Here is a 13,622-nt window from a genome sequence, read left to right on the forward strand (position 1 = left end):
CACACTGGGAACACAGCTAGGCAAAATACCAGGAGCATTCCAAAGAAGAAAAGTAAACAATTCTTATAGTAAAAAATATATTATTGAGAATTATCAGTCTTGCACTTTTTTTTTTATCCTCACCTGAGGACATTTTTCCATTTTTTGTACAGATAGAGTGGGAGGAAGAGAGAGAGAGAGAAACATCGACGTGAAAGGGGCACATCGAGTGGCTGCCACCCGCACAACCAACCAGGGCCGGGGACAAACTTCAACCGAAGTACGTGCCCTTAGCGGGAACTGAACCGGGGTCTCTCTGTACCGCAGGCCGACGCTCTAACCGCTGAGCCATACCGGCTAGGGCAGTCTTGCATTCTTAGTCCTAGGATTGGTCCAGGCCATTATCAGACAGATGTCACGCAGTCAGGATGATAAATGCCAGGTGGTCCAGAAGATGGGTGTCAGGAGGTCTGGTCACACCCAGTGGTCTGGATAACGGATGTCAGGTAAATATACATATGGGAGTCCTTCAAGGGGGTAATTAGAGGATTACCTGGAAGTCCAGGTGTATATCCAAGCATTGATGTAGGATTGGAAAATTCAAAAAAGTTTAAGTTCCCAGGGTAGTTAGAATTAATAATAAACTCTTTTCTCAAGCCTCAATCTTCATAATGTTAACGATTTTAGCAGTTTGGTTAAAATGTCTCCATTTTACATATTTCCTATATTCAGTCTGCCCCCCCAAAGAACTAAGCTGGGCAGGAAGTAAATACTAAACGCCTCTTCTCTAGGCCAAGGACAAAGACAGTCTCCAGGGCTTTTCTCCTTCCCCAGCCCGTTTCTAGATACCCCTGGTGATGCATATACACTCAAGTGCAGTGTAAAGTCTGCGTGGGGGCCTGTGGGAGCACGTGTGATTTTTGCCATCGCCAGACAGGTGTTGGGTTGAACATAATAATTTTTTTTGCAGCCCAACAACATTCCTGGCTTAGGTGCGCATCCAACCGACCTCCTACTCTGGGGTTGCGGAGAGGCTGGCGTTGGTCGCATCACTGCGCGTCACCAAAGTCTACGTGGCTCATAAGTCGTGCACATGCGCGAAGCGGGGCTGCCAGCAACTTCCGGGAGCTGAGGGGCGGGTAGCACCGTGAGGTGTCCAGCGGGTCCATCCCAGACACCCCTCTCTAGTTCCTCCGCTTGGGATCCGTAGTCCCTCTCCGGAAGCAGGGGCCAGGAGGGGGAGAGGGGCCTGCAGGGTCGCGAGGAGCCGCTGTTGAGCGCCCTCGTCCATCCCGGGAGACCCGCCCGCGGTGCGCCAACCTGGGGCCAGCCGCGGCTCGCAGCGCCACGCCCCCCGCGCGCGCGCACTCGGAGTTAGCTGGAGCGCGCCGGCGTGACGCGGGGCGGTGCCGAGTGGGCGGGCGGGGGGGAGGGAGTCGTCGGCGGGAGGGAAGCAGACGGCGGGATCAGCGGCAGCGGTAACATCAGCATGGCCGCGCTCTACGGGGGTGTAGAGGGGTGAGTGCGGCCCGGTGGAGGGAGTCCGGGAGGGGCATCCTGGAAGCGGCTTGGGCCTACCCTCGCCCGAGGGCGGGACGGAAGGAAGGCCGTGGGCAGGCTGGTGGCCTCCCGCCTCCTAGTCCGGCCACTTCGGGCTTTTGGGCTGCGGGGCCTTGCGGAGCAGGGTTCTGTGCACGCGCGGCGGTGCCTTTGCGCGCACGGGTGCGTGCCTTGCAGGGGCTCTTCGTGTGCCAGGGCCACACCCCGTGGGGGGTCCTTTGTGTTTTACAGCGGAACCACGCCCCTTTCTCCCAGGAACGGTCTACTCCGTCCCCTGCTGGAGATGCTTCCTTTCCCCATTCCCGACCCCCTTGGAGAGTTTTGCAGAACAGGTGTCAGATGTGAAGTTGCTGGACTTGGGGCAGGTGGGGGGTGGGAATAGTGTGGTGGAAACCCGGACAAAGATCTTTGCCGGAGGGTACCTGGGAGCTGGAGCAGATACGAGCCAGCGTGCTAGCCCGGACTGATCCCTGAAACTCCTTCATTCTTGTCAGCACTCCAGGCTCCTCACCCTAGATAGAGCCCTGCCCTTCTTGCATTTCTTTTTCTGCACAGAAGCTTGTCTACTGGACTTTTTGTAATAGCTCTTCCTCTCGGTATGAATATGGGCAAGATTTTTGCCCAGTGTAGGCGTCATTTACCACATGTGTATAAAGTGAGAAGAGAAATGAAGGAGATAATTGCCAAGTCCCCTGCCCGTGACAACATTCTGTGAATCTGGGTGCGTCAAATCAGAGCATAATAGAGATGGCTGTTTCAGGTAGGGCACTTTTGAATGAGATTGGATTACTTCTATGGCAGCCACATCTCTGCTGACTCATGGACCCCAATGTCTTTTTTTCACATGCATTGTTAAAGTTGATTCCCCCCATCCTGTAACTATTGCCCTTTTTAAAAAAACATGCAGGAGTTTGCATTTATCTCTGTTATTTGTATAAGATCTGACCCATTTTTTTCCAGTTTGTCAAGAGATTCTTTTCAGTGTTGAATCTCATGCATTAACTACCCCTTGAAACTTCTTGTAATTTTTTTAGTTTGGTCAGCAGGTCTTCAGTGTCCTTTTCTGATATTCCTAAAAGTACTGATGAGTAAAGAAACATACATCACACTACCACAGACTTCCCTCCAAACTACCATTTCCCCCAGTAATAAGGATTTGACCATTTAGTTGCTAAAGTGGGTATAAATTCTCCCTGCCATCTGGTCAGTGTTTCTCACAAGGGTGTCTTGAAAACCTTGGTAGCTGGAGTTGGATCTTGAAAGGCAGCCTTGAGCTTTTGCGAGAAGCAGAAAGATATGTCAGTCTCTTTAGTCACATTTACTGAGTGTTGCCTGTGCTAGGCATGAGAATAGATAAATGATCTGAAGCTTGTAGTCTAGTGAGAGGCAGACAGGAAAACAACTAAATATACTCTTAATACAGAGAATCCTTGGAAGTTATGGGGGCACTGACTTGGCTTAACTAATGGAGCAATGTGGGTGAGCCACACATCAGAGGTTTCAAGGACTAGCTGATGTATAAGCAGGGCCTTGCAGGATAAGTAGGATATTTTCAAGGGAAGCTGGGCACGATCTATGTTACAGTCCAAGAGCACAGCAATCACCAGACCACAGAGGTGGGTTTGGGAATGGTGACTGGGTTTACTGAAGCAGTCTATCATACTGGGCTCTGTGACAAGGACTGCACAAGCTTGGCTGTACCTTCAGGTTTTTCTGAGTAAGACTGAGTGCCCCCTTGTGTTCTGCAGGGGAGGAACACGGTCCAAGGTCCTTTTACTCTCAGAGGACGGGCAGATCCTGGCAGAAGCGGATGGACTCAGCACAAACCACTGGGTAAAGTCCACACTGAGGGGACCAGTGGGCTTGGTTGTGGTTTTATTCTCTGTAATTCCTGTTGAGGTGGTGTCTGGGAGCTAATGTAGCAGCCTGTAGGGGAAGCACAGGTCGTGCAGCCCTTTGTAACTCCTCCTTCCCTTGATTGGGGCTAGCTGATCGGCACAGACAAGTGTGTGGAGAGGATCAACGAGATGGTGAACAGGGCCAAACGGAAAGCAGGGGTCGATCCTTTGGTACCTCTGCGAAGCTTGGTGAGTCTGGGGCAGAGCCTGGGATCAGCAACACTGAAAAAGCGAGTTTGAACTAGATGAGTCTGATGACTTTGACTGTAGAGGTAAAGACCTTGGGGGCTTAATCTCTGGTCTAGAAACTCACATGATCTCATCTAGTCTTGTGGCTTCAGTTGTCATCTACAAGTCACAACAACTGGAAGAGCACAGGGCTTTGGGGAGCCACTGAGACCTTGGTTTGTCACTCAACATGTGTGACCCTAAGCAGGTTACTTACCTTCTCTAAGCCTCAGTTTCCTCATTTGGAAAGTGCAGGTAACAGTAGCTACCTCAGAGTTGCTGGGAAAGTAAATGACATGACACATCCCGAAGTGGTTAGCAGAGACCCTGACCCATGAGCACTCATTAAATGTTCACTCTTGTTCCCAGCTCGGCTTTTCTCCCAAGCTGCTGTAGCTCTGGCTACTCCCTGGACGTGTCCTCAGTGAGATGTTCTGCAGGCACAGCCAAACCCCATGCATTCCAGACCCAGCTTGTCTCTCCCCAACTTGCTCCTCTGACTAATTTTTCTGTTAAGGTCACTGCTGTCATCCTAAGCTCCAAACTTGGCATTGTTGAATCCCCTCTCTGTCCATTCCCACTCCAGGTTCTTAGAGACACAGCCTTCTAAGGGGTTATCATGTGGGGTAGAAGGAAGACGGGCTGGATAAACAGGGCCCAGATGTAGAGAGCAGGGGGCAGATAGCAGGAAGGGAGGGGGTTGAGAAAGGAGCTGGGTCTGGGGCCCTGCTCGCTCATTCACCTCCCCCATGGCCTAGGGCCTATCCCTGAGCGGTGGAGAGCAGGAGGATGCGGTGAGGATCCTGATGGAGGAGCTGAGGGACCGATTTCCCTACCTGAGTGAAAGCTACTTAATCACCACTGATGCCGCTGGCTCCATCGCCACAGCTACGCCGGATGGTGAGGAGGTGGAGGGTGGGGTAAGGTTGAGAACTGGTTTTTCGGGAGGGGGGGGGGGTCATCTGCCAGATGTAGCTGGCAGAACTTGTCTTACTGGAAGGCAGCCTCCATCATATCCACCACCCACCTTTTAATTAGCTTAAGCCAGTGCAAGAACTGGAAAGGAGGGAGGGCAAGAGGGTATCTTGAGAAGCAAGGAGTGGAGTCAGACATAAGAATCCATCCCAAAGGAAGGAGGTCCTGAGGCTGGCTGAGGAGCTCTGATAGGAGTGTAAAAAGCATGGGTACCACATGGTTGGCATTTGAATCTCTGTTCCTATTTTGCCAGCTATACCATCTTGGAGAAGTTCCAGAAATCTCAGAGTTTCAATTTTCTCATCTATTAAATGGGGGTAATTGTATTAATAAGGTGGTTTAGGGTATTGAGTATCACTGGGAATAGGGTCTAGCACCATCCCTGGCACATAGTAGGTATTCAGTAAAACAGGTAGTCTCTTGAAGGCTGACTGAGCAAGGAGACACAGGCTCATATTCCTCTCTGTCCCCCAGAGAAGGGCTGTATGTGATTGGAGTTTCTCTGAGAGCCGGCCCCCTCACCTTCAGTAGGAAACTAGGTAGCTCAGTTTTCTCTGCAAGACCAGGTGGTGATTCCTTGGCCCAGGGCTGGTTTTTGTCCTGTCTTTCCTCAGTGTGCTTGCCCTGTGCAGGGCATTAGCCACACTGAGCCTCCTGTGCCCTTTTCCCAGGTGGGATCGTGCTCATCTCTGGGACCGGCTCCAACTGCAGGCTCATCAACCCCGATGGCTCTGAGAGTGGCTGCGGTGGCTGGGGCCACATGATGGGAGATGAGGGCTCAGGTGAGCTCATGCCGATGGCCTGGCTCAGGATCCTGGACTCTTCCTTCCTGCAGCTCTCCATCTTCTTTTCTATCAGCCTGCTGACCCCTCGGGGCTTTCTCGGGACAGCTCCTGAATCTGATGGTCCTGAGTACAGAGTAATGACTGAGAGATCATAGAAATGCAAATGTTGGACAAGTGGCTGGCCTTGCTCTTCAGCAGTAATGTGCACCCAGGATTCAGGATCATGCTACAGCGTAACAGCTATAGACTATCTGTGTAGACTTTTGGAGGAATTGACACTATGAAGGTTAAGGCCATAGAGGCCAGGAGATGCTATAGTAGTCTGCTAATAGGAAAGGGGTATAGAAGCTTCTCCCACTATCTCCTCTTTATCGGCAGCGGGTATACATTTTCATAGGGGCCCTCAGGGTCTAGTTCATGGCAGTGGCCCAGTGATTTGTGTGACAACTGACTGACCTTGTCTTTAGTTTTGGGTAGCAGCTGGTATGACACAGCATCACCAGTTCTGTCTACCCCCCTCCAGCTTTCCTGTGGATCTGTCAGATACAGTTAAGTTAGAGGCCCCCAGGCTGGGATTCGGGACACCTAATTTGCTGTAATTTACAAGCTGATGTTAACCCTCGAGGTCTGAGTTTCCTTTCCTGTGAGTTCTGGGAGACTGCCCCATCTTTTAGCTCTCTCTTCTCTCCACAGCCTACTGGATTGCACACCAAGCAGTGAAAATAGTGTTTGACTCCATCGACAACCTAGAGGCAGCTCCTCATGACATTGGCTACGTCAAACAGGCCATGTTCAACTATTTCCAGGTATTCCCTCTGCCCCTGGTAAACATGTGCACCTGGCCTAGGGCAGTGAGAGACTGAGCAGGAATGAATGCAGGAGAGGGACTGGGTGAGCCAAAGGAAAGTTGGGGTGAGTCGTGGGTCAGAGCTGCAGGAATAGAGAAGTCATAGGTGAGGACAGGATTCAGAAAGACATGGGTGGTGCATTCCAGGAGGATATCAGGCATGAGGGAGGGGTAGGTTGGGGACAGGTGGTTAGCCAGACTTCATTCTTGGGCAGCCAGGCCCTGTTGGGAGGTGAAGGCAGATGACATTTTAAGCTGGAATGAGAAGTGCAGGGTGAGATAAGAAAACAGTGTTCACAGACTGAGACAGTGGGCAGGCTGAACAGATGTGTCAGACAGTGCGCTGTTTCTGTGTGGGTCAGGGAGGAGAACCATTAAGAGGTGGACAGGGGGAGTTCTTAGGAAGCTGTAGCCTCCTACCCAGGGCATCAGGGACTGATTTTACTTCTTGTCTGAGCCGTGCTTATTTGTAAGGGGTTTGGAAATAGCTGTCTTTATCTGAACCAGGGGTAACAGGTGGGAAGAGGAGCAGGAAGAATGATTGTGTGATTCTGAGCGAAAGCCACTTAGGTGAGCTGGGGCTGGGGCCAGAGAAGGAGATTAGAAATGCTGGGAGGTAGGACCTGTATTTTCAAGACTCGGGGTTGATGATTACAGAGAAACTGGCCTGGGCCAAGCTGAGGAATAGGAAGAGAAATCACTTCCTGTAGCACTTGCTATAGGAAGTGGAGTTAAGTTATCCTGACTCAGCAGATATTACATAAACCCCTGTAATATGTCTGCCACTCCCTCTCTTACCCTTTGGTCATTTTTATAAGGTCATTACAAAGAATAAATGAGATAAGTTTGTATAACATGCTTAATACATTTCTGTAGGTGCTCAAGTTTTAGCCCCCCCCTTCCATCTTAGTAATGTATCTGGGGAGTCACTGGTTCCTCGGGGCCTTCAGAAGCGTTACTGGTGTGCTATGTTTGTTGGGGTAGAAGAAGGACCTTCTGTGGTCAATAAGTTTGGGGAAAACAAATAGATTTCTTGGCTTAAGACTCCTCAGAGCCTTTGACTTGCTAATGTACATTGTGAATCTCTAAGGGAGAGTGTTCAATAGTCTTCAGATTCCTTTGACCAAAGAAATCTTTTCATGAGCACCTAAAGGAACTACAAAACATACTTTGGTGAGCAGAGATCTGTGCTCTGTCCAAAATACTGTGTAAGGAGCAATGGAATTCATGTTGGGGAAAACAGAACTTTTCTTAAACGAGAAATTTTAAATCCTTGCACTCCCTAGAGCTTAGAAAAAACAAATATTCCACCTTTTCAAACAGTAGAGCCATGAGGAAAGCCAGCTTGGGTGGCAGACTGGGAATTTTCTTTTGCTTCTGATGACTGTCTTGTACCCTTTCTCTACCACTCAGGTGCCAGATCGGCTAGGAATCCTCGTACACCTGTATAGGGACTTTGATAAATGCAGGTTTGCTGGGTTTTGCCGGAAAATTGCAGAAGGTACTCGAAGTGGGGCAGGGTTTTATCGGCTTTGTTCCCCAAAGACCTCCCAGATGGGAAGGGGCTGTAGTGAAGTAAGGTTCAGATAGGGACTGGAAGCCAGTTTAATCTTCCTTTGACCAAGTGACCTCAGTTGTCTGCCACCATGGGCCTTGGTACAGGTAGGACTTGAGGTGGAGGCAGAGGGACCTGCTGGTTGCATCGACAGTTGTTTTATAATACCTGTGTTTCTCTTCTTGGAAGCTGTCATGGCTTGTGCAGGCCGTATGTCTGTTTCTGAGAAATTTATGAAGCAGTTGTCCTTTGGGCAAATCTTTAACTTTTTTTAAAACCAGTGATACCCAAAGAACTAGGGGATCCTGGAGAGGTTAGGCATGTTTGGTTGGATGTTAGGAGAAGCTGAACCATGGGCTTACTTGTCTGCATGTCACTCTTTCTCCGCTGTACAGTCCGTACTTCCTTAATTTGGATTCCTGCAGCCTGAGGGCATTGGAGGGCCCTCTTGTGTCCTGCTGGACTGAGGCCCCTTCAGAGCAGAGCTTGGAAGGGGCTGACCAATAGCATACTGTTGGAGGTGGGTGGGGGGCCCCACAGGAGCACCAGCCAGCTGCCCAAGTAGGGTCCTATGTCCCCAGAGCTGAGAGACATTCAGGGACAGACTCAATAACTGTGTAAGCTGGAGTATGCTCCAGGGGCCAGTGTGCTTCTCTAGTGGGGGGCTTCCCTCCTCAAGTGCCTAGAACCAGACACCTCCATACAGGACACCCTTCCTAGGGTAGAAGTGCTGGGTGGGGGTAGGGGAAGTAAGGGTGGAGTGGCAGCTTTAGAGGCTTACTTACCCATATGCTATGAGGTGGGCATCCATTCCTGATTGAGGCCTAGCTGTTACTGCCCTGTTCCAGAGAGCAAGAACAACTGAGCTCTGGCAGCTCCCTAAGTACTCACCATTCCCTCCCTCTTCCCTACCCCAGGCGCTCAGCAGGGAGATCCTCTTTCCCGGTACATCTTCAGGAAGGCTGGGGAGATGCTGGGCAGACACGTTGTGGCAGTGTTGCCTGAGATTGACCCGGTGAGTTGAGGTGGGAGCTGCTAGGCCAGTTTCGGCCCTTACCCATGAGGGGTGACACTGTCCCATCAAACTCTGTAAATTGGATATGATTTTAAATGAAAACTTGGGTTTGAGAAAAGTTTTGTAGAATGTAACACACGGAAGTTCTTTGGTCTAGTGCCTCCCTCTGTGGCTGGTCCGTAATCTTTACCTATGCAGAGCAAATTGGTTTAATGTGGTCCATGTGCCCTCCCCTTTCAATCATGTTTCTGCCCATCTCCCTCTCTTCTTGCTCCTTCCTCTGTTGTTGCTCAAAGCTTTTTCCTTGCCCCTCTCCCTTGCCTCTATGAATCTCCCTATTTTCCTTCCTGTTTCTCTGTTCTTGAGTTCACCTCTGGTTGGCGACTGGCGGGAGTGTGAGTGGGATAGGGAGCTCTGGCTTAAGAAACTCCCCCCTCAGTATGGAAGAGACGTGGTCACCCCCACTAGCCATTTCTGCTCTCTGCCCAGGTCTTGTTCAAAGGGGAGATTGGCCTCCCTATCCTGTGTGTGGGCTCTGTGTGGAAGAGCTGGGAGCTGCTGAAGGAAGGTGAGTAGGGGTAGGGGTAAGGGCGAGGGATGGTGCTGGAAAAGAGGTGGCTCAGGACAGCTGCCTGCTCCAGGGAGGGCCTGAGACCTGAGGCCTGGACAGACCACAAGGCCCTCAGCTTTCAGTCTGCCAGGGAGCCCTTTTACAAGGTCCCATTCGGCTTCTTTGAACTCTTAAAAAGATGTTCTTTTCCAAAGGATTTATTAAATAAATACCACTTTTGCAAAATTAAAGGCAAATCTAGCCTGGCCGGTGTGGCTTAGTAGATTGAGCATCATCCCATGGACTGAGAGGTCCCAGTTGGATTCCCAGTCAGGGCATATGCACCTGGGTTGCCAGCTCAGACCCCAGTGGGGAGCACGCAGGAGGCAGCCAATTGATGTTTCTCTCTCACATTGATGTTTCTTTCTCTCCCTTCCTCTCTCTCTAAAAAGTCGATACAAAATGTAACTTAAAATTAGAGCTTCTGACCAGCATGTGGTGACATCCCTAGTCTCCACTGTCCTAGCCAGAAGGAAAGAAATGTGTTTCATCCTTGCCGCCTTGTTTTGGGCAGCTCTGGTTTCCATTAAGCATTCTGAAGTAGCTCAAGGACCCATTGCTACCTGGAGTTCCCTGCATTGGGGACTGGGGGCATGTGGGCCCCTCTAGGACCTCTACAGAAATGCCTCAGGGCCTGGATCCCTTTCCTTGTTCTTTGTCCCCACCCTGGTCTCCTTTCATCTCTGTCCTCTGCATTCTTTCCCTCCAGGTTTCCTTTTGGCGCTGACCCAGGGCAGAGAGATCCAGGCTCAGAATTCTTTCTCCAGCTTCACCCTGATGAAGCTGAATCACTCCTCCGCCCTGGGCGGGGCCAGCCTAGGGGCCAGGCACATCGGGCACCTCCTCCCCATGGACTACAGTGTCAATGCCGTTGCCTTCTACTCTTATACCTTCTCCTAGGGGGCAGGCCCAGGCTCCACCTGCACCCCCATGGCCAGTGGACTTTGGGTGCTGGAAGGGAGGGGGCTTTTTTCCTTTTTTAAAAAAAAAAGAAAAACACATATAGAAAATAAATGCACTTTACCCACTCTCCAGTTGGATTGTGTTGTGAAGCACACTTGCTCTGCACATTCAGTGCATCTGCCAGCAGGTATCCCAGAGGGCACAGGAATGGTTTTAGCCCAGGGTTTAAAGCCCCACCCCAGGGTCTTGGCCTGTGGAATAGTCTGCTTGTCCTATGTTGGACATATAATTTATGTGTGCTGCCCCTCCCCCCATGTTAGCATACTTACGCTGCTGCTGCCAGTTAACCTGTGACCTCCGTTTCTGCAATGATCTCTGCCAGCATTTTTAGTGGAACTAAATGTTCTCCATGCAAAACATCACCAGGAATAACCTTAGACACACCACACCCTCTCCTGATAGTCCCAAGTAGGGCTTAGGGGATGGTGCAAATCTCATCTGGGAGAATTTTAACTCGCTGGATTTGGTACTTAAGGTAAGCAGCACATTTTGCAGTTTTTCTACATGAATGAATTCTTGGAGAAATTATAAGGATGGCTGAGATTCAAGACCAACTAGATACAACTTAACTAGGCGGCCTAACCATTCTGGGGCTGCTAGCCTGGCTCTGGTTGCAGCTGCATTTGCTGTGTGGCACCGGGAAAAATGAACGTCATTGAAGAGCTCACACGATTTCTGTCCTCTGAATACTGTAGTTTGGTAAAGACAAGCCCAAAGCTTCCTGTTCTGCTGCCTGTACTGCATAGCGAAGGCCGAAGACAGAGCCTTGATTCAGAGTGGCTGCCTCTCTAGGTGTTTAGAGTGTAAAATGTTAGAAGGCATGGATTATGTCCTGGACATCAGCTCTCTAACTGATATGTATCAGTTATTCTAGAGCTTGTTTTAAGCTTAGATTTCTGGGTTTTTTTTTCTCCTCTATAAGGTATCTGATTTAAGGTCAAGGATCAGGTGGGGAATTTTCATTTATTCTAAACACCTTTTGTAATTGCTGCTGCAGAGGTATCTGCACTTGTGGGAGCTCTACCCTACAGCTTTTGGATTCTGATTAAGTCCTTGAAGGGGTCGTGGATATTTGTTTCCTAAATCAGATGACACTTATTTCACAATGTATAGAGAATGACAGCTGCTCTCATTCCATCCACTCTTACCCAACATAGTAAGGTGGAGCTTTGAGCAATAAGAACTCAAGCCAAGTCCCTTCTGAAGGGATAGCCAGCCTTCTTCCCATCTAGCTATGGTCCAAACCACTGGGGTCCAGCTCTTGGAGCAAGTCTCTCATACACCATCTGGCAAAAAGCTGGCAAAGAGGACAGGGACACAGTGGAGGTGCCTTTGCTGTATTTCTTTGTCCTAATAACGGTTAATGAGCAGTGGACTTTGCAAAAGTTTTTTACATGATGTCAGGATCAGGATCAGGTAGTTTGGATTTAGAATCTAAAACTTTATTGGTGAAGAGTTTAAAATAGAAGCCTTATCTTCCTTAACATTGTTAGGCGCTACTATTCCAACTGGAAAGAGTAGGATTCAGAGCAGAGTAAGGAGCACATCATGACTGATGTTTTTTAGTGCCAGCATGTAAGTTGAATAAATCTTAGTTATTAAAGTATACACGTTTAGGTATGTTCCTACTTCCTTTGGCCAAAGGAGTTGAGATGAGGTAGCTTATTTTCCATTAGTAAAGCTCTATTGCAGAGGTTGTAGTGTAGAAAGAAGTGATTTTTGATGAGTTTTTCCCTTTCAGCTTTAAAAATATATTCCCTAATCAAATCAGGAGCAATTAATGGACTTCCATACTACCAAGCCTATAATGCCTGTGATAAGGCAAGAGAGCTTAGAACAAGAACTGGAGGCCTTGGCCAGGTAGCTTAGTTGGTTAGAGCATCATGTGGATACCCCAGATGATGGTTGTGGGTTCAATCCCCGGTCAAGGCACATACAAGAAGCAACCAATGAATGTGAAATAAGTGGAACAACAAATCGATGTTTCTCCCCCCCCCCCCCCCTCTTTCTCTCTAAATTCAATATATTAAAAAAAAAGAAATGAAAACCAGACTCAGACGAGGCCAACACCGCCTTAATCTGCCTGTGTGATCTTGTAGACTACATAGCCTCACCTGTACCACTCTTAGCAAATATGTGTCAGATGTCTTCTAGCTGTGATGGGTGCTCTAAGAATTAAAAAAGTATACCCTTACACCTTATTCCAACTGAAAGTTGGTGAAAACTTATGGAACTGCATGTTTACATTATCTGCTTTTCTGGAACATACTTCAGTTAAGTTTAATTTTAAAAATTGCTCTGGCCAGTTTTGCTCAGTGGTTAGAGCATTGGCCTAAGGACCGAAGGGTTGGTTTGATTCCAGTCAGGGGCACTTACCTGGGTTTCAGGTTTCCCTGGCCCCAGTTGGGGTCACTCAGGAGGCAACCAATCAATGTCTCTCTCTCGCATATGTCTCTCTCTCTCACATTGATGTTTCTTTCCCTCACTACCTTCCAATCTACCTTAAAAAAAAGGAAAAATATCCTCAGGTGAGGATTAACAACAACAAAAATGAATACACCATTCACATCTTCAAGGATGTGAATAGTTCAGTCCCTGTATATCCATATAGTATCTCAAAAAGCCATAAATTGGCAAGTCAGTTCATTTTTTTTCTCCTGGTTTTAGGAAGGAGGCAAAGAAATGACAGCACTCAAAGCAAAACCCATGGGCTGTGGTCTTGTCCCATGATATTTGTACCATATGACAAAGCCCCTCAGAGAATGATCAGGAAGTTCAAGCTAAGTGTAAACCGAGCAAGTAGGAATAATCAAACCAATCTCTACAACAGCAGTGACATTGTGTTACCACAGTAGCACTGGTACTAGGACTGCATGGGACCTAGCAGGCTCTCAAACTTGTCCAATAGTTGAAAGGCAGATACAGAATCCTTGTATTCTAGATAAGAGTCAGTTTTGCCCAGAAACAGGACAAATAACAGCCATCCAATTTCCCTTCAAGCCCCAAAATTTCCTGGTACCATTTTTCATCCAAAGCTGTCCACATCATTGCCACTATTGCTACTATGTATTAAGTGATTATTATGTACCAGGTAGTATTTTTAAATTCAATTCAATCTAATTGTCACATTCACCCCAAGAAGGAGGTATGGCAGCTTTACAAATGAACTGAGGTTCAGACCCAAAGCACAAAGAAATTGGTGGAGGT

At 48.7% G+C, this 13,622-nt stretch overlaps 1 protein-coding gene across 1 annotated transcript; it reads left to right on the plus strand.

Moving 5' to 3' along the window:
- Nucleotides 1-1,428: 1,428 nt before the first annotated feature.
- Nucleotides 1,429-10,486, plus strand: NAGK (N-acetylglucosamine kinase). The gene is made up of 10 exons (XM_036263287.1): nucleotides 1,429-1,497; nucleotides 3,288-3,372; nucleotides 3,528-3,626; nucleotides 4,424-4,565; nucleotides 5,312-5,422; nucleotides 6,119-6,231; nucleotides 7,686-7,773; nucleotides 8,745-8,842; nucleotides 9,332-9,410; nucleotides 10,162-10,486. The coding sequence occupies exons 1-10, from the start codon at nucleotides 1,469-1,471 to the stop codon at nucleotides 10,350-10,352; spliced, it is 1,035 nt and encodes a 344-aa protein (XP_036119180.1). The 5' UTR covers nucleotides 1,429-1,468; the 3' UTR covers nucleotides 10,353-10,486.
- Nucleotides 10,487-13,622: the final 3,136 nt, after the last annotated feature.

The sequence above is a fragment of the Molossus molossus genome, unplaced genomic scaffold (genome assembly GCF_014108415.1).
Source record: "Molossus molossus isolate mMolMol1 unplaced genomic scaffold, mMolMol1.p scaffold_m16_p_15, whole genome shotgun sequence".
In the NCBI taxonomy this organism is placed as follows: domain Eukaryota; kingdom Metazoa; phylum Chordata; class Mammalia; order Chiroptera; family Molossidae; genus Molossus; species Molossus molossus.